Here is a 26,725-nt window from a genome sequence, read left to right as displayed (position 1 = left end):
TTCTGTCACTCAAAGGACGGAAATATGTTTCCAACGTATCAACAAATATAGTAGTTCGCTGCAAGGGTCCATTTTTACATAGTCGGTTTTTCATAGTTGGAAAATCGAAAAAGACTGCAATGGAATCGTAACATACGATCACGGATCGAAACCTATTTTCACTCAAGCGATAAAAATTTGGCTATCAAACTATTTCCAAAAATAATAATATATTATGGATCCAGTGAGTACGCGTTGTCCCTAGTTCACATATTTCATTAATCCGATACACCATTTTGGAGCTATTTCACCCTTATCGCGAGTTTTATTTTCACCCGGAAATATCACAGTTTTTGTTCACCCTATCGCAGAGGGTGGCGAAACAATTTTTCGTATTCGAAAAACATTGCACCTTATCGGCAACTCTATGTTCGGGCCATGATACAATGTACCATGGTTCGGGCGAAATGAATAGCGGGGAAACCCAAATTTTGTTCACTTATATTTTACAGGCGAACGCGAGAAAAACAAAATGTAAGCAATTTTTTGTTCTGAAATTTGATATTCTGATAGTTATATGTTAGGAGTAAATCAATAAATACTGCTTGACAAGATGATCGGGAAAAAGTGCCGGACTTCTGGAGCAGCTCACTTTATGTTTAAATATCCTTGGTCCACCTGTTAAAAGTGAAGTTGAGTGGAAAAAAGTAAAATTCCTCTATTGCCAAGTATTTAAATTCTATTTTTTATGAAAACGTATCTTTTCCTTGGTATGGAATGACCAAAAAAGATATGTCCGAAAGGCGTTTAAAAGTGAAATTTATGCGAAGGGAACAGGAGGTGGGCCTAACATCCTACAACTCCTAGTATTCCGAACTTTGTATAAAAATCGTGTGCAGTTTGACGTTGCTCTTTTAAAGACGACCAAGTTATCCATTGTGGACAAAGCAACTGTTCCAAAATGTTCAGCACATCTGAAAGTATCTCACTGAATCAAGATTGACTAAGACTCATGGTCCTTTCCAACGCCTTTTTGATGTCCTCCCTCTGCGAAAAAACCAAGACACGCGTTCAACTTTACAATTGTTGGAACTCCAAATTTTTGCTACAATGGTTGTAAAGAGTTATTAAGAATATCTAGCAAGTATTTGAATACCGGCTTGTTTAGCCTGTATTATTGCCGAAAACTAATTGAAGAAAAGTTAACTTTTCATTCAAAAGTGCTGAAAATAACTTACAGTGGATCACTTAGCTCCAAAGGGTTACAACAGTCCCTTAATTGCCTCCGAATCGCTTTCACATTTATGTCTATTCTCCTCGCGATCAATCAATACCAACCTAAGTGCAATACTAAACATTCCTTTATACATTTTATATCTCTATTTCTGCTGTCTTTTAATCAAAAATGTGCTTGTTTACAAAATTTAAAAAATTACGAGTAAATTATTTGTTCACTGCTAATTCGCAATAGAGCATCAGCTGTTTCGAAGTGAACTTTTGTTCGCCCGAAATTGCCGATAGGCGGAAAAAGTTCACCCGATCAAAAAAATTGAAGGCGAACACTTTTCCGTGTGAACTTCGCGCGATAAGGGTGATTGTGGTTTAAAAAACGGCATTCGATCACGGATCGTATGTTACGATTCGGCCACTGGTTTCGTGGACCGAACTATGTATATGAAAACGACAACAAAGCTCAAAGGGAAGGGAAGGGAAGGAAATATAGAGCTTGAATTTTAGCTTACCTGTTCTTGATCCCCAAAATAATAATTTTTCTAAAAAAAATTATGCGAAACAAGTTTTATGAGATAAAACTTTTATTTTTAAATATAAAATAAAATTGTCATTTATGTACATTATTATCTTTGGTATAAATAATAGGAATATATCATATTTCTGCAAATGTTTATTTACATATATGTATAATAAAAAAAATAGCGAAAAGTTTTAAATTCTAAATTTATTATATTAGTGATTAGAGGGCCAGCGGATATGTAAATGCGCATATAAAATACATAATTAAATAATATTAATAAAATGATATCAAAATTCAAAAAAATCGACTGCTCCTCGTATTTTAAAATTCCTTCTACAAACGAAAATCTCTTTATGTTGCATAAATCATATTCGAGTACGAATTTAGTTCACCAATTTAGCCGTTCATTCAGTTAGCTGCTGTGCATTAGCAAATAACATGCGCCTTGTCTTATTTTTAAAGAAATTTAAGATTAGCGGCTGTGGTGCTGGCAAAGTATTCATAAAAGATTTTGTACGATGTAGCGGTGAACAGCAGGCCAACTGAGTCATAGGGCTTCCTTCAACTTTGAATGTAGACTCGCTAATTTTTTGTTTGGTATCTGCATGTAATGTCAAGTCAACAGCTTCTTCCTGTGAGTTTATTTGTTCCACTTTACCAAATCCATCATAAAACGATTGAGTGCGTGGCAATGCAGGTGCTCTGGCCACATCTGAAATCTGAGCTCGTGCTGGTATAATTCGTATGCTATTCAAGTTCTCACTAAAACGTACACGTTTTTCAGGTGGTGGTGGTGAGCATTTGCTTGGATAAACGCCTATAAAGCAATTCATACGAAAAACAGGTGTAGTTGGATAAGATGGATCGTAGTCATCATTATCAGCACCATCATCATTATTATCACGACGTCGTTTTAGACTTTTAGGTGTTTGTGTCATAGCGCCTGTGCTGCTGATACGGATCACGGCTTTTGTTTTTATTGTTGGTTTGGTTTTACTTCCGCCGCCATTGTTTTTGTAACGCAGATAAAATGTAATCTTAGGATTCGGCTGCTGTGCGAGATAGCTGTCGAGTTGACGCCTACTAAAAATTTTTCCCATCGCATTAGCGAAGAGCAGCGATGACTTGCGGTGACATGGTATTTTGAAAAGTTGTAGTGCTGAAAAAGAGCATAAAATTAAAGATTATAACTAGTAGATGTAATAAAAAGATAAAGAAGAGAATAAAATTTGAAAACAGTTTTGAATTGCACTTACCTGTTTCGAGTATTTCTTCATAACCGCTGCCTAGTTTGTAGCCTACTAAGCGCCGATTTCCGTGATACGAGATCTTCAAACAACCGTGCTGTGACATTATTGGATTTGACAAAAAACTTTATTTTAAATATTTATTATTTCTTTAGTTGCTGCTACTAAATGCGCTGAATAGTCTGCTCTCATCAAGTGTTCGCTTGGTAATGCCGCTCAACAAAAAAATTTGATACTTTTATACAGAACATCCGGTGTATGGATAAATGGGTAGTGCGTGAAGAGGGTGTTTTTGACAGGATGTGAACATACACATAAATATGTATGTACATATGAACATACAATTGTACGCGTACTAAAAACTATTTCATAACAATAGGTAACTAATTGATTTCTGCTAACACGTGTAAACATGATTTGTTATGTTTTATCTCTCTCTCTAAAAACGCATGACTTGCAAGCACCAAAAAGGTGGCAAAGGATAACAAACGAAAACCTGTTTTTTATTATTTTTGTGGCCTTTAGTCAAAACGAACTTGTTTTTTATTTTTGATCAAAACAATATTTTTGGCAATATTTTGCCTTGACCTTTGTACCTCGTATACGGTATGTGAGACAAAAATAACTTGACCTTGTTTACATTTTTTGTTAAAACAATAATGAGATAATCAGCAACCGCGCAGGTAGTGCACTTGAATTGCCTTTCAGCGGTATGCTGGCTGATAGCAGGCATGCTTAACGAACGAAACGATATCATTTCGTTACGATAACAACGTTAATAAACGAAACGAAGTCACTTCGTTTCGTTTATTAACGTTAAGATCGTCAAATTAACGTTAATTTGGCGTTCTTAACGTTAATGAACGAAACGAAATGACTTCGTTTCGTTTATTAACGTTGATTATCGTAACGAAATGATATCGTTTCGTTCGTTAAGCATGCCTGGCTGATAGTAATAATGACCGGCGGTGACGAAAGGTTAAATGATCTGGGCGAAGTTGTCCAGAAAATATAATAATAGCCTGGTAACTGTAATGCAAGTTGTACGTAAGTTATAAATGGAACACTTTTTCTTACTGCGAAATAGCTAGGGAAATGATGAATGTCTTACCCAATACTTAAAATGGAATATATGTACGTTCTATCACGAACTATGCCGAGTAAGAATGCCATTATCCCGGCTAAAAACTACAAGGCGCCGGAAGGTAGGTAGTTTTTTTTTCTATATGATATGCTGAAAGCCTGTATTGCATTTTGTTAGGCTTCGTATACATACAACCCTGCAAAAAATAGCGCAATTAATCCCTAAACAGAGTAGTCTGCGTTGGGGTATAATTTCAAACTTAAGTAGCCCGTTTCAAGAAACAATAAAAAACGGGCCCGTTTCAAGAAACAAAATAAAACAAATTTAATTAATATGTTCCATTATTTTTATTATTCTATAACACCAATACAAAAAAGATAATCAAAATATTGTACTAGATTGAAAAAATTTTAAAATCCGTAAGAGTTCCTCTACGGGTACAAAGAAGACTTGCGCGACAGTCCCTGTTGCGGCTCAAAGAGGACCTAATCGTAGTCGTAGGGGACAAAGAGTACCTGTTGAGCAGTACCCGTATGGGTATAATATAGAGTAGAAATCCTGGCAATATTCGTAGGGCTATAAAGAGGACCAATACGACACCACCCGTTCAGGCATAAACAGGTACAATTGGTCTCTCCATAGGACAGGCTTAAATAAAATGGATCACTACAGCTAATATAAAGAGATCAAAGCTGGCTATAGTCGCATACTCCTAGACTAATCGCATTTTTTTTCAAGGTAAATTAATTCGCAAAAAGAGAAATTAAATGGCTCTCAATAATTTGGCAAACCGACTCATACTAAGTTCACACCAGTGAGTACGAATAATGGACCATCTGTGTTTTTAAGCATAATCTCTAAAGACGTAAAAAAACTACTCTAGACAACGTTCCAATAGTTCTAGAACTTCTGAAAATGACGAAAAAACCCTGCAAAAATTACGCAAAATTTTTGTATATTTCCAAAAAGCACAAAAATTATAAAAGTTAACCGAATACCTTTTCAAAAGTTCTCAGTTCCTGAGTAAAAAATATTTGCAAAATATCGTAAAATTTTTATACATTTTCGAATAGTCAAAAAATTTAAAATTCTAAAAAATATTAAAATTTTTCTGATATATATATGACACTGCTTTATTTTCACGGTATTTTTCTAGTATTTTCTCTGAAAAGGGGACTTTTATTAATTTTAAAAAAGCTAACTGGGAAAGCTACTCAACCTTCACAAATAAATTTTTTGCCGCTCTCCCCATCCCGACTGATGTCCGGCAAGACGAGGGTTCGTTCCGCCAGGCCCAGACGGAATAGCCATGCCAATGCTAAAACACCTAGGCGCTTACGGCATAAGCTACCTAACGCACGTTTTCAACCTGTCGCTGAAGTCATTTTTCATTCGTGAACAATGGAAAATTGCAAGAATAATTCCACTGTTTAGGCCAGGTTAACCAGTTAACGAAGGCGAGTCATATGTACCGACCGATATCACTCCTTTCGCTAGTAACGAAGACATTGGCTTGCACCCCCATATCACGGCAAATCTTCGCCTAGCCAAACACCAACATGGCTTCCGAAAAATGCACAGCACCACCACCGTGCTAAACGATAAATTACGGACTAAATCAGGAAAACCCGCATCGGAGGACGGTGCACGTTGCACTTGACCCGTCTAAAGCTTTTGACACAGTCAACCACAGCACGCTACTTCAAGACTGAGAAGGCTCACCTTCCCCTTGTCTAAAATGAGGAAAATTGAACACGCCTGTACGATTATGACAACGGGACCTGGCTCTTCAATTGATGAATTAGTTTCTAAAGCAAGCAGCTATCTCTCCGACCTTTCTAGAGTCTTCACCTTGCGAAACCTGGCATTATCACCGGCAAAATCCGTGACCACTCTGGTTACAACGTGGAAGGAATAGATGACGAAGTTATAGGACGTTCACGTCGATGGTTTCACGCTACCGACTGGCAGTCACCCAAAGATCTTAGTGGTAGCGTTCGATAATACTCTGACCTTCAAGGGGAATGCCACCCAAATTGTATCTAAAGTACAAAGCAGCAACAAAATCCTCAAGTCGCTTGCCGGCAGCACCTGCAGAAAAGATAAAGAAACGTTGCTACTACGTACAAAGAAATTGGCCGGCCGCTCATGAGTTACCAGTTTGGTCGCCTGGTCTTAAAAAGACATACCTCAAAAGGCTGCAGGCCTATCAAAATGCTGCAATCAGAAATACCACGGGATATCTCCATATGACACCCGAATACCACCTACATAGTGAGGCCAAAGAGCTTAACATTAAAGAGCACAACAAAACGCTGAACAGGCAGTTTTTTGCTAAACTGTCAAAAACCAGGACATCATAGCAAGCAACTGATTGATCTAGCCCCGTCCCCATGGGGGCTATAGGAAGAGATCTCCATAAGCACTATGACGAGATCCGGCACCTGCCAATACAGCCGTTTGATCCAGACAAGCATAAGCAGCCCCGAAGCCAAATCCAAACAGAATCGGTAAACGCTTTTGCTAGGACGCGGCCGGTGATCCCTGTTATTAGTATACAATATCCTACCCCTGCAGAAGAAGAAAGCACACTACCATGGGAGACACGAGTCACCCTAGCCAAACTATGTGCTAGATACTGTAACAGGTTAAACTCTTATTTTGTGCAGAATCAACCCCGACATACGTAATGTATATCCTGCATGCGATGTGTCCCCACATGACACCAACCATCTTTTCAATTGTAATGTAGAACCTACTCCTCTAACACAAAACTCCCTATGGTCCGCCCCTGTTGAAATTGCCAGTTTCCTTGGACTCCTGTTAAAGGACTTTGACGAAAATTTGTGAGTGGTCGTGCCCATTGAATAAGGCCAAGCACTGTTAACACAACAACAAGGTTTAATGTTATACTAAATCTGATATCTAAAATAAAATAATGAAAAAAAATTTTTTTAGTTAAACGGTTTTATTGAAAACAATACTTACATGAAATAATAATAATACGAAAAGCTAGAAAATAATTAGGTAGGTCCTAGATACTAGCCATCACACTCCTTATCAATCTAGGGCGTTGATCAGACAATTAAATAAAAGCGTTGGGCGCGTGAAATTTCTAAAAATGTGAGGAGTAGCATAACCTTATTAAGGTTCAGTTGGTCTTATATATGACTATCAATAGAAATTTGACACGTCCAATGCTTTTTTGTAATTGTCTGATCAACGCCCTAGATTGATGAGGAGTGTGATGACTAGTACCTAGGACCTACCTAATTATTTTCTAGTTTTTCGTATTATTATTATTTCATGTAAGTATTGTTTTCAATAAAACCGTTTAACTTAAATTTTTTTTTTAATTATTTTATTTTCAAGTTTTTAGTCTTTATTTAATTGCCTATTATTTCTCATTCTATTTACTTCATTTAGTGACTCATTATTACAAGGACTCTTTCCTGACAATTTGTTACAACCTAAGTCCTCAATACATAATCCTTCCAAAGACTTTACTCGACTCTGCGCCACGTAGGCTTGTCCCTCCTCCAACTCCAAAATATTTTGATGTCACTTCTACTGGACTGTATGCAATATTTGTTCCAAATATGAGGCAAATCGGGCATCATAGGTCGCTTTCTATTCATGTATGTATTATGTGTTCCAAATATGGACCAAATCAAATCGGACCACAAATACGATTTTTGTGAATATCTCGATTCTTGCGCCACCTAGCGGCGATTTTTTTTTTGATAGGTAGCTTTCTATTTTTGTATGTATTATGTGTTCCAAGCATGAGCCAAGTCGGACCACAAATACGATTTTTGTGAATATCTCGATCCTTGCGCGACCTAGCGGCGATTTTTTTCATAAGTCGCTTTTTATTCTTGCATGTATTATGTATTTCAAATATGAGCCAAATCGGACCACAAATGCGAATTTTGCGAATATCTCGATCCTTGCGCCACCTAGCGGCGATTTTTTCTTATTATTGCATTGTCATCGGGCTGAACTATATTCCAAGTTTCAAGCTTGTAGTTTATCGGGAAGTTACTTAAATTTCAATTACAAGATTCGTTCACAACGGCCGTGCGGCCGTGCATGCGGCCTGCCTGTCAACTCAAGCTAAATAAAACCGTTTAAAAAACACAAAAATCAGTTTTTTACCTTTTTATTAAAAATTGTTTATCTCTCCAATCTATTACAGCAAGAAGAGTTCTCTGGTGCACCAGTACAATGTCTTATACCAGGCACAAACCAATGGGCTTTACTTGGCGTCTCTTCATGGCGTATCGCATGCGGACCTAGTGGAGTCGAGCGTCCTAGAATGTACGACAAAATTACTTCGAATACGGCGTGGATTAGAGAAATTTTGAGTGCTGCGTAAGCACACAAAGATTTGGTGGTACCTGGACAAAATCTATGAAAATAACACAAAAATTTATGTATGTATGTTTGTATATTATATAACACGAAACCGAACATTTAAATATTAAACAGAATTTGTAAATGTTTGAGTTTTGTTATTAAATTGTTTTACATAAAAATTAATTATAACTTATTATCTATTTATCTCTCCTTAGATACTTAAGAAATATTTATGTATAAGTGTAATAAACATACTTAGTAACACTTGTCTGATGGTTGGATCAGTTTTTAAAATATTGAATTTCATTAGATTTAAATATTTTTGTTATGGTATAAATATTTTTCAATTTATAAATCTCTTTAATAAAATTATTTCGGCTATGAGTGTAAATTTGTGTGCATTTAAAAATTTGTTTAACTATGCGAATATGTAAATGCATTTAAATTATTATAAAGTTATATTTTTATTATTATTGTTATTTTTATATATGCGCTATAAATAATATATATATATATATATATATATATATATATAAGTATATATATAAACTCATTTTTTTATATATATTGGATTGTTTAAATAAAATAAATCTCATTCAATATTTTTATGCTTTCCAAATATATAATCGAAGTACTGATTCATGAATAACTTAAAATATTTATTGAAATAATTGTTACATATTATAATTGATTAATCTAGGTATAAACATCACTTCGATTTAAATTAATATTTTTTCTACATATCTCTCTACTTGACAAAATACAATTAAAAAATAAATAAACAAATTTTAAAAGAAAACAAATATTTAGTTTTAATTTTCCTTTCGAGCCAGCGATGAAATTCCGATCGTTTCGCTTTTATAGAGACTTTTCCCAGTACAGGCTTATTTATAAAAAGTTGTATCAAAACGAGATTGATAATGTGCGAACTGACCTTTTATGTAGGACACAAAAAAGGTTTGATATTGTCCTCATTTCAAATACATAGATAGATATTGCTTGGAATACGTAGGCACGTCGGCATCAACATGGAAAATAATAATATAGAATTTACAAATTGCAGATGTCGAAAGTTTGAACTTCAGGTTCAGGTTTTAGAGAGCATTCAGTATTTGCCAAGGGAACGGAGTAACATATGTATTCTATAACATATCAGAGATATCCGTAAACGTATCAGAAAAAAACAATATCGTCCGTTTTCATATTCAATTCAATGCTTTTTAGCAGGGATGCACCTTAAGGTAAGGCCACATTAGGCTGCACTACGCAGCACTGCACTGCACTACAAAATATTCTTTGCATGTATTCTTATGAGGCAATTCACACCTAGCGTTAGCAGCACTGCGCGACCCGGCACAGCGCGGCAAATTTGATCAACTAGGCAAAAAAGCCGCTTTGGGAAGTGTCGCGCAGTGCTGCTGCCGCTAGGTGTGAATTGCCTCATAAGAATACATGCAAAGAATTTTGCACCATCTTTTTTCAATCTGGGCAAAAGAGTATGGAACTCTCATTCCTCATATCTTAAGGATGAGATGTCGTGGAGCCATACCCGCGACCTTTTTCTTTTCCTTTCCTCTTCTTCGCACAAAAATGAAATATTTATAGCTTCAAAAACTGTGTCGTCCATTTCGCAAACAAAAATAAACACAAACTTTTGCTGCAATGTGTCGCTCGATTGCCGCTTAATGTGAATTACCAAAATATGTCGCTCTGTGAGGCGCCGCTGCCGCTACGTGTCGCGCAGCGTAATGTGCGCGTACCTTTAACGTTAAGCTAATCGTTTATCAAAAATTTCCACCGTTTCCGTTGAAACACTTCGAAATATCGATAAAGAAATTATCAAGATAAATTGTCTCTCGTTTTAACCGAAACGAAAAGCTTTCGTTAACGTTAAAAACGTTAACAAAAACGTGATACTTTAAGCCGGAGTCATTGGTGCCGTATGTGGTATCGCTGTATCCGTATCCCTAACGTAATCAGCTGTTTATCGTTACGACGGTAAACCAAAACCGAATTGGTTGGCTACGATACGGTTACGACCTTAGCGGCACCAATAATCGATTGCATTGATTCTCATAAGATAGGTCGAATCAGCTGTTATAATGCTACCGATACGGTTGCCGATAAAGCACCAATGTCTCCAGCTTTATGTTTGAATTGTGCTGGCAATGCTATAGCCATGGTGAAGCCGTAAGGTGGTAACAGCGAGCGGACATACACACACAAACTCCATGTAATTTGTTTGTGTAATTCGTTGGTGGTAATGTCAAAAATACTCTGAGAAATGTTCGTACTGTCAAAATTCATGAGAAAAGTTGCAAACAGCTTGGCTAATGCTTTCATCTTTAATGACACCGCCATCAATCAGCTTTGCCAGCATAGTTTGAAATTAATAATCAAAATAAACGATTTGATATGGCAGAAAACGAAACAAAATCATTCCGTTAATTTGACGCTCTTAACGTTAATAAACGAAACGAAATGACTTTGTTTCGTTTATTAACGTTAATTATCGTAACGAAACGATATCGGTTCGTTGGTTAAGCATGCCTGCTTTTTAGCATGATTCGACTTTCAGGTCGACTTCTTGGCGTTCAATCTTCAATTGTTTTATAATATTGGTTAGACGTCAAACAATCCACCAGAAATGCGACTATTGTAAAAGGTGCTGTAAGGACTCGCTGATGTTACTTTGCTGGCTGGAGTATGTGGTTCTTAATGGTGCAGTTTGACCGTAGAAAAAACTTTTGGTTGCTCTATGGAGCAAACAAAGCGGTTATTTAAATTCGCCTTAACCGACTTAAGCATTAAGAAAGTGCGACTCATGGAAGCTTGATGCATTAAGGGTAATTCTATACGACTGCATGACACTGCCAATACGCGTCCAAAAATGTCGACGCGTCTTGACATCAGTATTAATAATCCTAGGGCGGAACATAAAAATTTTAGCCGTTCAAAAGATATTAACGAAAACCCGAAAAATGACCCCCGGGTCCCTCCGAAAGGGGGGGTGGTATCCATAGTATTTTTGCGCAGAACACCTTTCTGCATATATAAAAAATTACCCTGGGTGGGTCCAACACCAGTTTGGAGACCAAACTATATCCGCGCAAAACACTTATGTTCAGAATCTTTTTTTGTGGGTACAACATTACAACAACCACATGAAAATCTCTACCTTCAACTGCAAATATCTGCGGACTGAGATAAATTCTTTACTTTCCGCCTTCGGATTATTGTTGTCGATGTTGAGGTCAATACGCGTCTTTCGACACCTCTCTCGATATTTTTGGACGCGTATTAGCAGTGTCATGCTATCGTATAGAATTACCGAATTAAGTAAGTTTTTGTTGAATTCGAATTATGAAAAAGGAAGGGGTCTATTTGCACATTAACAGCGCATTTAATGGCAAATTTTATAGCTATGTAAAGTTGGTGGTAGTTTATTCATTTCCACACCACCTTTTATTTCGCCACATAATGTGAACATAGTACAGGTTTACAAGTATGATATGTATGAGAAGGAAACAATTCATTTCTCTTTCTAACACACCGCCGGTTGACATTTTGGTCAGTTTCAAACTAGTGTGGAACTCAGTGGAACCTGCGTGGAACATGCGTTTGACACTGAACGAAGTGTCAAAATTACCGGAGTTGCTGTCGTGGAAAGCGACGCAGGGAAGCAAAAAAAAGGAGCGGAATATAAGATATGGGTTGCCGTGAAGGTAAATTTTTTTTTACAAATTTAGTATGAAAATGTATTGCACCTATATGCGTCCTACAGAAAATTATACAAAAGTCTTGAATTGGGGTACCTGAGGACGCGTAGTTATTTTAGCATTAAGAATACAAACACGAGTGCTAAGTTTTTCTACCCGTTCAAAAGATCTCAGCGAAAAACAGTTTGAAACCGAGGTCGACTGCAATAACCCGTTCAAAAATGTGGAAAGAGAAATAAAAAGACTCGTTTTGTCCTGTTATCAATTGTTCAAAGGCGAAAAAGTATTCGAATTATTGGAAGCGAGGCAAAAACGCGTGTATTAATACCTCCCTCGACGGTTTTGGTCGTGTTTTAGCAATCGTCCCCGGTAATAAAGTATCACAATTTGTTAATTAAAATTGTCCAAAACATATGGATTTTAAAGAGAGATCTAATTAAGTGCTCATTTGAAAATAAATAAGGATATTTCTTTGTAATTTTGCAATAAAAATTTTACACAGTTTTCGTTAGCAACTACTACACTTTTCTTGGACCTAAGAAGTACAACAGTGCCAAATAGCATCCACAAAAAAAACGAACAAGAACAAGCATTTTATCAGGTGAGCGTGGCTGTGTATGCGCGTGCTGCTACATATCCTACTTGTAGACCTGTACTATGAATGTGAATACCAACTTTTGTGAAAATTTGAAAAAAAAAAAATGCAGTTTCACGTTTCCATAATACATTCTGAATAGCTGCGTGCTGTGACAAACCGAATTTTCACTTTGTTTCCACCTTAATATCATATCGCTTAGTCTGGCAACGTCTTAACTCGATACTCGCTGCAAAATGTCAGATTGCTGTCAAGAAATTCGTGTGAAAGTTAAATAAAAGCAATTGGCAAAAGTTGTTGTAGTAAGAAAAAAAAGATGATTTTTTCACGGCACGAGAAATTGGTTTAGAAAATGTGAACGCAAAGCTCTGTAAATCGTAAAAAACAAAGCAAATAACTTTGAACTTTGCTTAGCAAATCACCGTATCCAGCTGTTGCTACACAATGACGTCGATTTTGGATATGAAGCCTGGCCCGCCCGACTATTGGGCGGACATTTACAATTTCTTTTTGCCGCTGAAATATCTAATCACAAATGAACGGCTCGATGCTCTGATGCAGCAAATGGACTTAAATTATTTGATGAATGCCATGTTCTGGATTTTCCTGTTCTTTGCTGCAGGTTTTATGCTATTCTACAAGATCTCCGAGGTAAGCTAAAAAAGATTGGGCAAATGAATGTACAAAGGCGACCACATGAATGTATATGTATGTTTGTTTGTGTAGTTCGCCCATAATGCAATTGTCCTTTATTTGGGGGTTTGTGTTTCGTTTCTTAGCTGCTTGCACTAAAAATAGAAGAAATCCAAGTTTTTTCGCTTTTTGTTTGTTGTTTACAATTTTGCTGTTTCTATTGTTTGTCAACGTTCAAAGAAGAAATGCACCGGCAATGCAGTCAGCTGTTTGTCATTTTGGTTTGTTTGTTTATCTGAGCAGCAGGGCAGTGGCCAAAGGACAGCTAACTGTTTACCGCATGTTTTGCTACCCGTGCGGTTGCCAGACTAAAACGTTTTAAAATGTAGCAAATTATTTTTTAGTTTCCAAAAAATACTATCTTAAAAGTAGTTTTTCATAGAATTTGGGAACAAAACCATGAAAATAAATCAAAAGGCGAAAGTGAACTAAAATTTTGGGTAAAAGTCTAGAACAGGGGTCGACTGCTAATACGTGTCCAAAAATATCAAAAAACGCGTATTGACCTCGAAAACAATAATCCGGAGGCGGAAAAGAAAAGTTTTATCTCTGTCCGGAGATATTTGCAGTTGAAGTTGGCAACTTTTATGTGGTTGTTGTAATGTTGTTGAGCACTGAAAAAAATGTTGTGTAAAAAAGGATTTTGCACGCATTTAAATTTTTGATCCGACGCCATTGGTGGACCGCCCGGGGTAATTTTTTAAAAGCCCAGCCGAAGACCGCCAACGCAGAAAGGTGTTCTGCGTAAAAATACTGTGGATTTTTCGGTTTTTCGTCAATATCTTTTTCTTTTACGCCTTCGGATTATTGTTGTCCAGTCAATACGCGTCTTTTGACACCCCTCTCGATACTTTTGGACGCGTATTAGCAGTCGACTCTTGTTCTGGACTATTACCAAAATTTCTAAATAAAATTTAAAGTAGCATTTCAAGTTTATTAAAATTTTAAAAAATTCAAACTAAAATCTTAAAAAATGTAAAAGTTAATAAAATTCTGAAAATTTTAATAAACAAAATATCTAGACAAAAAAAAAAACCAAAACAAATATTTTTTTTTTACTTCAAAAGAGAAACATCTTAATAAAAAATTAGAAAAAAGAAATAAAATGGGGAAATTTTAAACAGGAAGCAAGAAAATTAAATATTTTTATTACTTTCTCAAAAAAGTTTTAAACATCAACAAAACAACTGAAAAATCTACTCAACGCTTTCCCGTCAAAATAAGAGAACAATTTAAATAAAACGTTCAAAGATAAAAATAAAAAGGAGAAAACTTGGAAAAGTAAAACAATAAATAAAAATGTGTTATCTTCTGTCATTCTCATCAAAATTAAAGTTTTTATAAACTAACAAATAGCATACAAAAAATTTAATACAAATTAAAAAAAAAAAAATTTAATCATGTTTCAACTCTATACAAATTGTTAAAATTCCATTAGAAAATGTAAACAAAAAAAACCTTATGAGAGAAAAAATGAATAAATTTCTCAAGAAACAAATAGTTAAACCATAAAATAAAAAAAGAAAAAATTTGAAAGATTGAAAAAAAGAAAAAGATTTATCTTCTCTTAAGTTATAAAAACTAAGAAATAACGTAAAAAGTGGATTAAATCGAATAAATGTCTAAAATCGCATTTAAAATTTATACTATCAAATAAAAAAATTAAAAAAATCTAAAAACATAGAGTAGAAAAAAGAAAAGGTTATAAAAGCTAAAACTATAAAACAACAGTTATACCCTATATTAAAAACAATAAAAAATGCAAACTTGAAGTCTTAATAAATTAAAATATAGCTAATATAATAAATTATTGATGTAAAATTTTCTGAACTTGAAATTAAAATTTTTAACTTGAATATTAACTCTCAGAATATAAATTGTACCTTTCAAATTTTATATTTTAAATTCTGAACTAAAACTGCTATTTTATGAATACAAAGTGGAGTTTCTGAATTAGAATTGTAATATTCTGAATTTGATTTTATATTGGAAGTTTTCAACTTGAATTTCGTCTTTCGGAATATGATTTGTAACTTTCAGATTTTATATTGAAAATTCTTAACTTTAATTGTAATTTTCCGAATTTTAAATGGAGTTTCTGAGTTTGAATGATAAGCTACTGATTTTGATTTGATATTGGTAATACTGAGCTTGAACTGTACTTTTCTGAATTTTAATTGCAGTTTTCTAAATTTAATTGTAATTTTCTACTAAGTTTTTATAACTTTTTTATTTGCCAAATAATCGGAAAAATTTTATATTTAAACCCAAATACTCATTCCGTTTTACATCCTCTCTTCGCAGGTTTTTCTCAAATTATCCAATGTAAAATTTTACAACCGAAAACAATTTGCACGCACAATATGGAATGTCTCGTTTTACGCCGCATGCACGCTCTTCCTCTACTTCTACAATGAATTCATGTTATTGCCACAGCTATCCAAGAATCAAGGACGTTACTCCTTATTCTACTCATCGGAAAATATGATTTTTTACAGATCACAACAATGTGAAAAATTTCAATTTTACTCATTATTTATTATAACATTTTATTTGCATAGTGCAATATTGGATTTTAAGGAATCTGATTATTTAGAGGCTGGCTCCAAGACGCTATACTTACTAGCGCTAGTGGCTTTAGATTTTTTCAAGTATGTACATATATATATAATAATTTTTTAATATTTAAAGGGAATAGTGATAATGGGTTGTAATATTTAATTTTTGTTAAACCAATTAATGTGAAAAATTTGTGTAAGCCCTCATTATTTCCTAAAAACTTATTTACTTAAATCGTAAACAGAAAAACTAAATTGTATCTCCTTTCAGATATGAAAGCTATTTTGTTGGCTTGAATCTCAGCTTAGGCATCTACAATATACTTACGGAAACACTTTTTCTATTAGCCCTAATCAATTCGAATGGCAGTCGTTTGTTGTTTCAAGTATTTTTGGGATTACGCATTGCTTCGTGGTATGTTAACAAACAATTAGGAGAATATGTATACAGGGATTTTTATGTGTATAAGAACGATATCCCGTCATCCATTGCTATAGCACCCAACTCACTTTTAGCGATATTTTAGCAGCCTAGGTAGAGGTTCAGCTACAACAAACACTAAAATTTTTTCACATGACTATGCTAACATCGGTTGAACTATAAGATTTATCAGGGCTATACTGATGTTGTTTTTATTGTAGATTGGTTATTTGAAATCCGTTTTAAAAATCGCTGTAACACTATTTGTCGGAGTGTTATCGATGTTAATGGTCCTTTGCGGGATATAGATCCGGCATGTTCCGGTTGTTGTTGTTGTAGCGATAAGGTTGCTCCCCGAAGGCTTTGGGGAGTGTTATCGATGTGATGGTCCTTTACCGGATACAGATCCGGTACGCCCCGGTAACAAGCACCATTATGATACTAGCCCTAACATCTCGGGTAAGATTTGATATGACCACATCGAACTTTCTAGCTGACAAATGCATTAGAAAACGATTTCATAGCTCAAAGGGATATCAAATATTGAGGTTATCAAGAGCAATATAAAAATATATCAGTTTAAAAAAACAGAATGCAAATATCCAAGCTGCAATAAAAATCAATTTTTTTCTGTATATGCAAGGACCAAACAAGAACATTGTTCCGGGACCCTCTCCACATCAGCTTCAAATTTAGGTGCGATCTATCGCAACTTGTTTTCTACTCAGCCTAAGTCTATCGTAATTATTATTATTATTTTTTTAATCACTTTCTCTCTTCCTCTTTTAGGTCACACGTATTCATTAGCCTGTTGCCATTCAAATATTTAGTTCCTACGCTATTTGCCAAAAATTTTAAATTAACTTTAAACGTGATAATTTGGTTGTGGTATGGTATCTCTATTTGGAATTCACCTGTACTACAATATTTCTATCACCAAATCTACCACTCATCGCCTATGGATTGTTCTGGTGAAGGATCAGCGGCAAAGTGAGTTGAAGTTTTTTATTCAGCTACCAATAAATACATATAATAACGCAATCTCATCCAAATTATCCGTATCATTCATTGCCTACTATAAAGTCTGGCGATGGCGACCGCCGTGCGTGGTGGTAGCAGGCTCCGCCTACCATACCGAAGATCCTGGGTTTAAGTCCCGGGCAAAGCAACATCAACAATTTAGAAACAAGTTTTTTCAATTAGAAAACGTTTTTCTAAGCGGGGTCGCCCCTCGGCAGTGATTCGGCAAACACTTCGAGTGTATTTCTGTCATAAAACGCTTCTCTGTAAAAACTCATCTGCCTTGCAGATGCCGTTTGGAGTCGGCGTAAAACATGTAGGTCCCGTCCCGCCAATGGGGAGGGAGGGATGGCCTGAAGGTTCAATGTGGCCATGTAAATCGTTCCCGAGATGGGCGGGCCAGCACCTTAATGGTGCTGTGTTACCGGAGCGTATCGGATCTGTATCCGACAAAGGACCATCACATCGATAACACTCCCCAAAGCCTTCGGGGAGTAACCTAATCGCTACAACAACAACAACAACAACAACAACAACAAAATAAATGGAGCACGACGCAAATTGGAAGAGAAGCTCGGTCGTAATCTCTTCGGAGGTATATCGCGCCTTGTATTTATTTTTAAATAGGTCATACACAAAAATTTAGGATTAAAATAGGCTCATCTCATCACTGGTTTTTGTAATAAATGAACATTTTGGTGTCTTATGCACATTACTTACGCATTTACTGTAAAAACTAAACAACTTTTCTTAATCTCCCAACAGATGTATTTTGCTAAAAGACTCGAGCGAACATCGCCATTTTAAAACACTGAAAAAGGCTTATATGGAAGTGAAATTAGCACATGAAAAACTAAAAGTGAGCACATTAACCAGTCCATCCGGTTCAGAAAGTTCCTTCACATCGGCCAAAGCCTTTCAAGCTATTAAATGTAAGTGTAATATATTACTGTAATGACATTGAAACAGATCGTTTACTATTTTTGTTAATTGTAGGCATAATGACATTAAAGCGAAAATTAAAGCGTATACGCGAAGGACGTGGTTCGGAAATAGAAAATGACGCTGAAGATATGGCTAATGAATAAAAAGCGATTCTACATACTTTTCTGACATAAAGTTTTTTTGTGTGCGTTATACATACATACATACACATTATTAATTCTAAATGTTTTGTAATTCAGACTTTTAAGGCCAATTATGATGCCCCAACCCAGAAGACTTTACATATTTATGATTTTGTACAAATCTACTTCATAGTATTTAGTTTTTGTTTATTGTTTTAAAAAACAATAAACAAGCATATTTAAGCTCCCTATTTTTATTTTACACAAATGTTTGTAACACCAGTTCACAATTAGGCTTACCTTTTAAGCACATTTATTTTCACACATATTTATACACATTCGTAACTCAAAAGCACTTTATATCCTATTCCTTAAAACATTTTAAATATTGAAAAGACATTTTTCTATACGACGACGGCTTGGTTGGACAATAGCGCTACGTTTTACTGCTATTCATTATATATTAAAATTTTTGCGATTATTATAGTAAATTAAAAATCGTTGTTGAAACGGTAAAGAATACATATATACATATAACATTATGTTAACATAGAAGCGATTAAAAAATGTTTGAATGTTGAATATATCTGAGATGCGTTTTCATTGTTATCCGCTTTTATTGGAACTGTACGCGCGCTCGTAAGTATACTTGTTTCGAAAAAAATGACCACTTTATAATTGTAAATAATTAACCTAAGTGTTTCTATCGGAACCCGCCTATGGAAGCAGAGGTAGAGGGCGACGAACGAGCGACTGGTGCGCCTTGTTGGACGGCCATAACCGTTTAGATGGTTAAGCGCCAATTAAGTAAGTAATTAACCTAATAAATTTGTTTCGAGGTAGGTTTTGAAAATTTAAGCAATAAGCGAAAAAGCAATATCTCCACAAAAGAAGTTGCCGGATCTTAATGCGACAGTCCCTCCGAATCCGCTAGCGAAATTGGCCCAGTGGGTCGCGGGACGACCTTATCTACAAAATTGTTTCCGTTTTTTGAGGTTAGGGCCGAACTGCTACCCGTTAAGTCAATTTCAATGGAGATTGCGGATTCAGCCTGTTAAAATATGTAGGAATACGTGTGTTGCATTACCACATCTTCCGTCAACTTTTTTTTTGTGAGGCTGTGCCTATCGATCTTTGGACCAAGTCTTTATTTTTGACCTTTTAAGCCTTTCAATATTTCTTTGAAATTCGAAAGCCAATATGTTTGTTTTGGAGGTTAACTTCGAAAAATGGGGAAACAACTTTTTTCTTATGCCTTAAACTTTTCAAAGAAATTTGAACGAGATATCGTTAAAATGGAATCTTTGCTTCAAAGAGTCGTGTAAGTGTAATCAATTGTTGTTTTGTCAAGGAGGAGTTTGCACTAGTCTAGTGTGACTGGCGCTACTAACGCCACCGTATTTCAAATAGCGCATACGCTCCACCCTCGATATCAACGCAATAAGTGAACACTGCGCAAAGTTACTCAGCTTTAATTTAAATCGTGATTATTTGGCAATAAATTCATAATTTAATTTTGTTTAGACTATTACTTACCACAATTACAGTTTTACATTTATTAAAAAAATATATAGTGCATTTTTTTAAATTTTGTTTTTAAAATTCATTGTTTATTTCGTTTTTCATTTCACCTTCATCAAATTTTTAATTCTTTTATAGCTTAATTTTCCTACTTTTTTTTTTTTACTTTTCAACTGCATTTTTCTTTAAATGCCTTGCATAGTCAACGAACCATATGTTTTATCTTTTCCAAACCTCCAAAAATTTTCCATCAACTTTCTAAAGCCAACTTTGTTTTCAATACCAGACAAACTAATTAAATGTTAAATTCTATTTAAATTTCCAACCACCTTTTTCTTTTACATTAAATTTCATTTCATTTAATTACATAGTAGTTTTATTTTTTTTTCTTTTTTTGTAATATTTTTTTGCTGAAACATTTTACGTAATTATAACCGGTGTAAACATAGTATAAACCTTATTTAAAACTTAAATGCGCTAAGTGTAAACTTAAGTATATGCTTATGCAAGTATTTTCATGTTTTTGTTTTTTTTTTGTTTATTATTTTTTTAAATAACTTTTGTTTCAGTTTTGCTACAATTAATAATTTGCTACTTTTGTGTTTGTGTTTTCACTTTCAGTAATTTTTTAATTTATAATTCTTATTTATAATCTTTATAATTGTTAACATTTTGCAAGGATTTTCTCTCCTATTTATATTCTATTGTTAATTTCCTTTTATCAATCGCCTATTTCAATTAGTTTTTTATTTGCGTTTAATAGATAAAAAAAGAATTTTAATAATTTGTTTACTTTTATTTTTGTTTTAGTTTTTTTGTATTTAATTTTTTTTCTTTTGAATATTATTTTTATTTAAGGTACTTAATTTGTAAAATTTTACTAATAATGCTTAAGTGAACTCGTTTTGTGTATAAAATTAGTTAATAATAATTAAATTTAATATTCTTTGCAAAAATTTTCGTTTTAATATCAATTAATTTCCTTGTTATGCATTTGCTGCTTAATAAATAAGTTTTTTTTATTATTTATTTACAAACAATTTTTATTTTCAGTTTTAACAACATTTTTATTATTAATTACTTATTTATTTAAGTAGCTTTATATGCAACCTGAAATCAGTTTTGTTGCTTATTTGCTGTTTTTATTGTGTTACATACAAACTTATTAAATTTCTATATGAATTTGTCAATTTTCAATAAATTTGTGCATTTTACTACTTAAATTTAAATTTAAAATTTTTTAATTATTTTATTTTATTATCCATTAAGTCGACGAGTGTTGGTAATTTAAAAATACAGGTAGGCCTAGTAGGAAATCTATTACATATAATATGGTTAAGAAATGAGCTTGAAATGATCCCTATACAGCCACAAAACCATCCCATAAACAATCCCGAAACGATCCAAACGCTGTCCCGAAGTTATTCTGACATTGTCCCAAAAGGATCAGGAAATAGTCGTCACATTATCCCAAAATTATTCCGAAATGATCTAAAAAATGGTCCACAAATGAATTTAAAATGCTCCCCAACGCAATCCGACATAGTCCCGAAATACTCCCAAACTAACCTCAAAATAATGCTAAAAATATATCTGAAAGATCTGTATTTAATTATCGAGTCTTGCTTATATTGTTTTACAAAATTGTTTTGTTATTGATATTAGAGAAAAATTGTAAAGCTTACAAACGGCATGTCCTAGTAACCATCACCGTTTGTTAACTTTGCAATTTTTCTCTAATATCAATATATCTGAAACAGTTTCGAGCTAGTTAAGAAAAAATCGAAAATGGTCCCTTAAAGAATTCCGAAATAATTGAAATTTATTCGAAAATGATCAGAAAAGTATTTCTGACATATTCCAGAAATCCAGAATTGTTCCAGAAGCATCCCGAAATAGTCCCAAATTGATCCTAAAAAAAAAAAAAACAAAAAAAAAATGACGGGCGGTCTCCAAAGTACAGGAACTTATACCAAATAGGTTCAGTAACGGTTTTAAAATGATCCGGAAATAATCCCAAAATTATTTCGAAAACATCCCGGAATGATTTCGAAGTAATCAAAAAAGTAATGATCTCGAAACAACCCCTTTAGTGGAATTCACTGACTAACGAATGCGATATGTCGTGACTTTAACAAACGATTTTTTAATGGCTAATGGATACCGGTTGTGCTATTCCAACTTAGTTTAGAGTTCGGTTTTTAAGTGCGCGTTTAAACTTCAATCGAAGTTGACTAGAGCTTAACCCTGCCACATCGGCCGCTTAAGCTGAAAAGAGCAGCAAAATTTTATGTTACGCCAAGGTTAAACTCGCGTCTAAGTGGGAGAAACCTTGCTTCAAAGATAATGTTAACAACATTTAAATTATCATTTACTGTTTAGTGACAATAGCTGATAATAGATTAACAAATATCGATAAAAAAAAAAAATTACTGAATACCGAAAGTGTTATAGCTTTCGATTCGTTAAAAAAGCTGCGACGAATGCCATTAAAAAATATGTGAATTCCAAAACTGTAGTGTAGCAGTCGTTATAACTATCATTAAGGTAATTCGTCGATTACAAATGTCGGTAAAAAATTAGTGAATTTTACTCGGTAGTATACTTATTTTAGAATATATTTTTTGGTATTTCGCAAAAATGCACTTCTTAGTTAGTTACTTTTAATATTTGCATGTTTATTTTACGGTTCTCCGATCATAGCAATTTTGATATTATACAACCCAAAATTTTATGCTCAATTAAAATTTAATCAAATCAATTAGGATTTGTTGTCGGCATTACCATAGCATATTTTAAAATAGTATTGATATTCTCAGGAAGGGATATTTTCGATATTAAAGAATGTGTAGATTCTCTGCCATCTAAAAAAACATCTGGATCATATCCTGCGTAGCGGCTTTTCCGACGTTGTTCATTCAATGATTCTAATTGTTTATTAATCATTATAGTCAGAGTGGGCGTATTCGCACAACTAAATAGATTAGCAGCAAATTCGTAGATGTTATCTGGTTCTTCGTTTATTACTTCTTGAAGTAGTACACGTATAATAGCACGAATTTCTGGATGATTAAATAGATATGCCGAATTGCTTTGTCGTAATTGTTTTTGAATTTGTTGCACCGTTTTGTAGTGATCTATATCCTTTGAATTCCATTTTTTGTTAATTCCGTCCATTTCAAATAAAATTTTCTGTATAAAACGGATTTTGAATGAAAAATACTCGGTATGTGCGTACAATTTATTTGATTTTATAATTCCGGTAGTAAATCCACCTCTACAAGCTAAATGAAGTGGAACAACCCAACCTTTAACGATGCCATTTTTGAGATTTCAACCAATTATTTTTCTCAGTTTAAATATCACTAATGAGTTGATAAATTAATCTAGTTCAAGTGGAAGAAAAGTAGCTTCAAAGTAATACCGTTTGTTAACAACAATATAACAGTTTTCGGTAAAAGTGTAGAACAGGGGTCGACTGCTAATACGCGTCCAAAAATATCGAGAGAGGTGTCAAAAGACGCAACAAAAACAATCCGAAGACGGAAAAGACAAATTTCGTTTCTCTCCGGAGATATTTGCGGTTGAAGTTGGCAATTTTCATGTGGTTGGTGTAATGTTGTTGTGCACTGAAAAAAATTTTGTGTACAAAGGAATTTTGCATGGATTTAATTTTGATCCCACCCCATTGGTGGACAGGCCAAGGTAATTTTTCATGAGCCGTCCGAAGGCCGCCAACGCAAGAAGGTGTTCTGCGCAAAAATACTATGGATCCCAACCCCGGTCTCGGAGAGACCCAGGGTCATTTTTTGGTTTTTAAACGGTTGACAGACTGGCTGGTTGGCTGGCACGAATTTTACAATTGAAATTTAAGCTACTTCCCGATAAGCTACAAGCTTGAAACTTGGAATATAGTTCAGAACTCGATGACAATGCAATAATAAGAAACTCCGATAGGTGGCACATGGATCGAGATATTCAAAACAATCGTATTTGTGGCCCGATTTGGCTCATATTTGGAACACATGATACATCTTAATATATAAAAAACACGTGTCACACAATTGAGGCCAATGAACTCCTAAACTACTGAACAGATTCTGAATTTGTTTTGCACCCCGTGTGTAGTTTGATCTAACTTGAAATATAGGATAGGTGACTGGGTGACTAGGGTCTCGAGATATAGGCCAAAACGTGGACCTGGGTACCCCTAGAGTGTGTTTATAGAATCTGGATATCAAATGAAAGCTGTTGATGAGTGCTTTAGTAGAGGGTAATTTTCATACCCCTGGGTGACTAGGGTCTCGAGATATAGGCCAAAACGTGGACCCGGGTACCCCTAGAGTGTGTTTATAGAATATGTATATCAAATGAAAGCTGTTGATGAGTGCTTTAGTAGAGGGTAATTTTCATAGCCCTGGGTGACTCGGGTCTCCAGATATAGGCCAAAACGTGAACCTGGGTATCCCTAGAATGTGTGTATAGAATATGGATATCAAATGAAAGCTGTTGATGAGTGCTTTAGTAGAGGGTAATTTTCATGCCCCTGGGAGACTAGGGTCTCGAGCTATAGGCAAAAAGTGGACCCGGGTACCCCTAGAATGTGTTTATAGAATATTGATATCAAATGAAAGCTGTTGATGAGTGCTTTAGTAGAGGGCAATTTGCATACCCCTGGGTGACTACGGTCTCGAGATATAGGCCAAAACGTGGACCCGGGTACCCCTAGAATATGTTTATAGAATGTGGATATCAAATGAAAGCTGTTGATGAGTGCTTTATTAGAGGGTAATTTTCATACCCCTGGGTGACTAGGGTCTCGAGATATAGGCCAAAACGTGGGCCAGTGAATGCCTAGACAGTGTTTATACAATATGCATATCAAATGAAATTTGTTGATGAGTGCTTTAGTGCAGAGGCGGACTGGGACTGGGATTAGGACTAGGACTGGGACTGAGACTCGGAATGGGACTGGAACTGGGACTAGAATAAAATACATACCACCTTCTGGGACAGCAATAAGGGATGCAGAAGAATGAGAAGAAACTGAGAGAAGAGAAGAGATAGAAGGAGATTGAGAAAGAGATAGGATGAGACGAAGATGGAGACAGATGAAGCGAAAAAGACGGAGGGAGGAGTGAATAAAAGGATTAGGAAAAAGTGATGAGGGGGATGGCAGAGTCAGATGGAAAAAGCTTATTAAAATGTATGCAGATTGGCCAAATTTAGGGCAGGACAGCGTCTGCCGGGTCTTCTAGTACATGAATAGAAAGCGATCTATGAAAAAAATCGGCGCTAGCATACGTGGCGCAGAGTCAAGTAAAGTCTTTGGAAGGATTATGTATTGAGTACTTAGATTGTAACTAATTGTCACGAAAGAGTCCGTGTAATAATGAGTCATTAAATGAACTAAATAGAATGAGAAATAACAGGCAATTAATTAAATAAAGACTAAAAACTTGAAAATAAAATAATAAAAAAAATTTTTTTAATTAAACGGTTTTATTGAAAATAATATTTATATGAAGTAATAATAATACTTAAAGCTAGAAAATAATTAGGTATTTCTTAGGTACTAGTCATCACATTCCTCATCAATCTAGGGCGTTGATCAGACAATTAAATAAAAGCGTTGAACGCGTAAAATTTCTATTGATAATGATATATAAGACCAACTGAACCTTAATCAGGTTATGCTTCGCCTCACATTTTTAGAATGGTTACCGAACAACGAAAGAAATGACGTTAGTAAAATCAGCAACTTACATTGTGCTTAATCGACCGAGTTTTTGTCAAGACAACAAGTTTGTTCATTCGGACAGAAGACAAACTGTCGACCTGAAGTTAACAATATTTTGTAAAATTTACAGATTCTCAATCAACTGATTTTTCTCTTAAAAGAACTGACCAACTTGGTCATTCATACAGCGAATCACTGTCAATATTATACAATAACATAAATATAGTTTAAACAAAAACTAAACAACACAGAGTTTCCTGTCTCCGCTATTAAGCACAACTCGTTTTTTAGGGAGTTATTAAACCACTGCCTTCTTCAATAATTGTCGCTAGATGGGTCTCTTTGCGCGCCTTGCCTAGAGAGTTACAAACATGCAATTGAAGCTAATATATGTAAGCGTGTTAAAAACTTACGCTTACGGCGCTCATTATTTTGATTTTATAACCATGATGCCACAGAAATATCTGTCATATCAATATTGTTCTCTGTTATTCTAATATTAACGAAAACAGTTTTCATTGGTACTCTTAAGGTGACAGTAATAATTGTTAAGTTGACAGAGCTATGGCTTATGTATGATAATATTTTTTTGTTGATTTGACTATTGAATTGTTCAATCCAGAATCAACAATCTGTGCAAAGTTGATGCACAGTTTTGTGTTTGCGATGGATAGAAAATGAAAGTAATTTCGTTTGAATTGACCCGTAATTTGCTTGCTTCTACCAGCTTTATTCTTTGAGTGAATACTGAAATCGTTAGTTATCAATTTGCTAATATAGCAATTGCGGTTATCGTTAAAAAGTTAGTGAATTTCACTAATTTTTAGTTTATTACTCATTATGAGTTAAGATAATCTCGTTGAATGCAATCTAGGTCTAATGTATGAATGTTTTGAATAGAGTACACGGTTATTTGATGAAAAATCTTTATCCTCAGAATTTGCTTGAAAAAAAGCCTATCTTAGAAAA

At 34.6% G+C, this 26,725-nt stretch overlaps 4 protein-coding genes across 18 annotated transcripts in view; 2 read left to right on the top strand and 2 right to left on the bottom strand.

The window, feature by feature from the left end:
* Positions 1-8,911, top strand: part of LOC137251305 (uncharacterized) — a 166,750-nt gene extending 157,839 nt beyond the window's left edge. For 12 of the 13 annotated variants that reach the window (XM_067785653.1, XM_067785655.1, XM_067785652.1 and 9 more), the window contains one exon: positions 8,262-8,911. In XM_067785653.1, coding sequence (XP_067641754.1) covers positions 8,262-8,441 — 180 coding nt within the window. In that variant the 3' untranslated portion in view covers positions 8,442-8,911. The remainder of the gene's footprint in view (positions 1-8,261) is intronic. The other variant, XR_010953205.1, reaches the window with a different exon arrangement.
* LOC137251307 (uncharacterized) lies at positions 1,917-4,220 on the bottom strand. 2 transcript variants are annotated; one of them, XM_067785660.1, is made up of 4 exons: positions 4,091-4,220; positions 3,922-4,008; positions 2,989-3,694; positions 1,917-2,891 (listed from the first exon to the last, which is right to left on the bottom strand). In XM_067785660.1, exons 3-4 carry the CDS (start codon positions 3,083-3,085, stop codon positions 2,137-2,139), a joined length of 852 nt encoding a protein of 283 aa, XP_067641761.1. In that variant the 5' UTR covers positions 3,086-3,694; positions 3,922-4,008; positions 4,091-4,220; the 3' UTR covers positions 1,917-2,136. The 2 variants fall into 2 exon arrangements, with proteins under 2 accessions (XP_067641761.1, XP_067641762.1); XM_067785661.1 differs by lacking the exons at positions 3,922-4,008; positions 4,091-4,220 and adding an exon at positions 4,057-4,086 and having other exon boundaries at positions 2,989-3,341.
* A 4,085-nt stretch (positions 8,912-12,996) lies between the features above and the next one.
* On the top strand, positions 12,997-19,081 carry LOC137249395 (uncharacterized). 2 transcript variants are annotated; one of them, XM_067780820.1, is made up of 6 exons: positions 12,997-13,387; positions 15,734-16,080; positions 16,259-16,402; positions 17,198-17,398; positions 18,194-18,360; positions 18,425-19,081. In XM_067780820.1, exons 1-6 carry the CDS (start codon positions 13,181-13,183, stop codon positions 18,514-18,516), a joined length of 1,158 nt encoding a protein of 385 aa, XP_067636921.1. In that variant the 5' UTR covers positions 12,997-13,180; the 3' UTR covers positions 18,517-19,081. The 2 variants fall into 2 exon arrangements, with proteins under 2 accessions (XP_067636921.1, XP_067636922.1); XM_067780821.1 differs by lacking the exon at positions 16,259-16,402.
* Positions 19,082-20,806: 1,725 nt separating this feature from the next.
* nAChRalpha3 (nicotinic Acetylcholine Receptor alpha3) overlaps positions 20,807-26,725 on the bottom strand; it is a 515,737-nt gene continuing 509,818 nt past the window's right edge. Inside the window, exon 13 of the transcript XR_010953203.1 lies at positions 20,807-21,507. The gene's annotated coding sequence lies outside the window, so the exon portion shown is untranslated. The remainder of the gene's footprint in view (positions 21,508-26,725) is intronic.

This window comes from Eurosta solidaginis, chromosome 4, assembly GCF_040869045.1.
Source record: "Eurosta solidaginis isolate ZX-2024a chromosome 4, ASM4086904v1, whole genome shotgun sequence".
Lineage (NCBI taxonomy): Eukaryota > Metazoa > Arthropoda > Insecta > Diptera > Tephritidae > Eurosta > Eurosta solidaginis.
The sequence above is the reverse complement of the archived record's forward strand: the minus strand, read 5'-3'. Positions and strand labels throughout refer to the sequence as shown.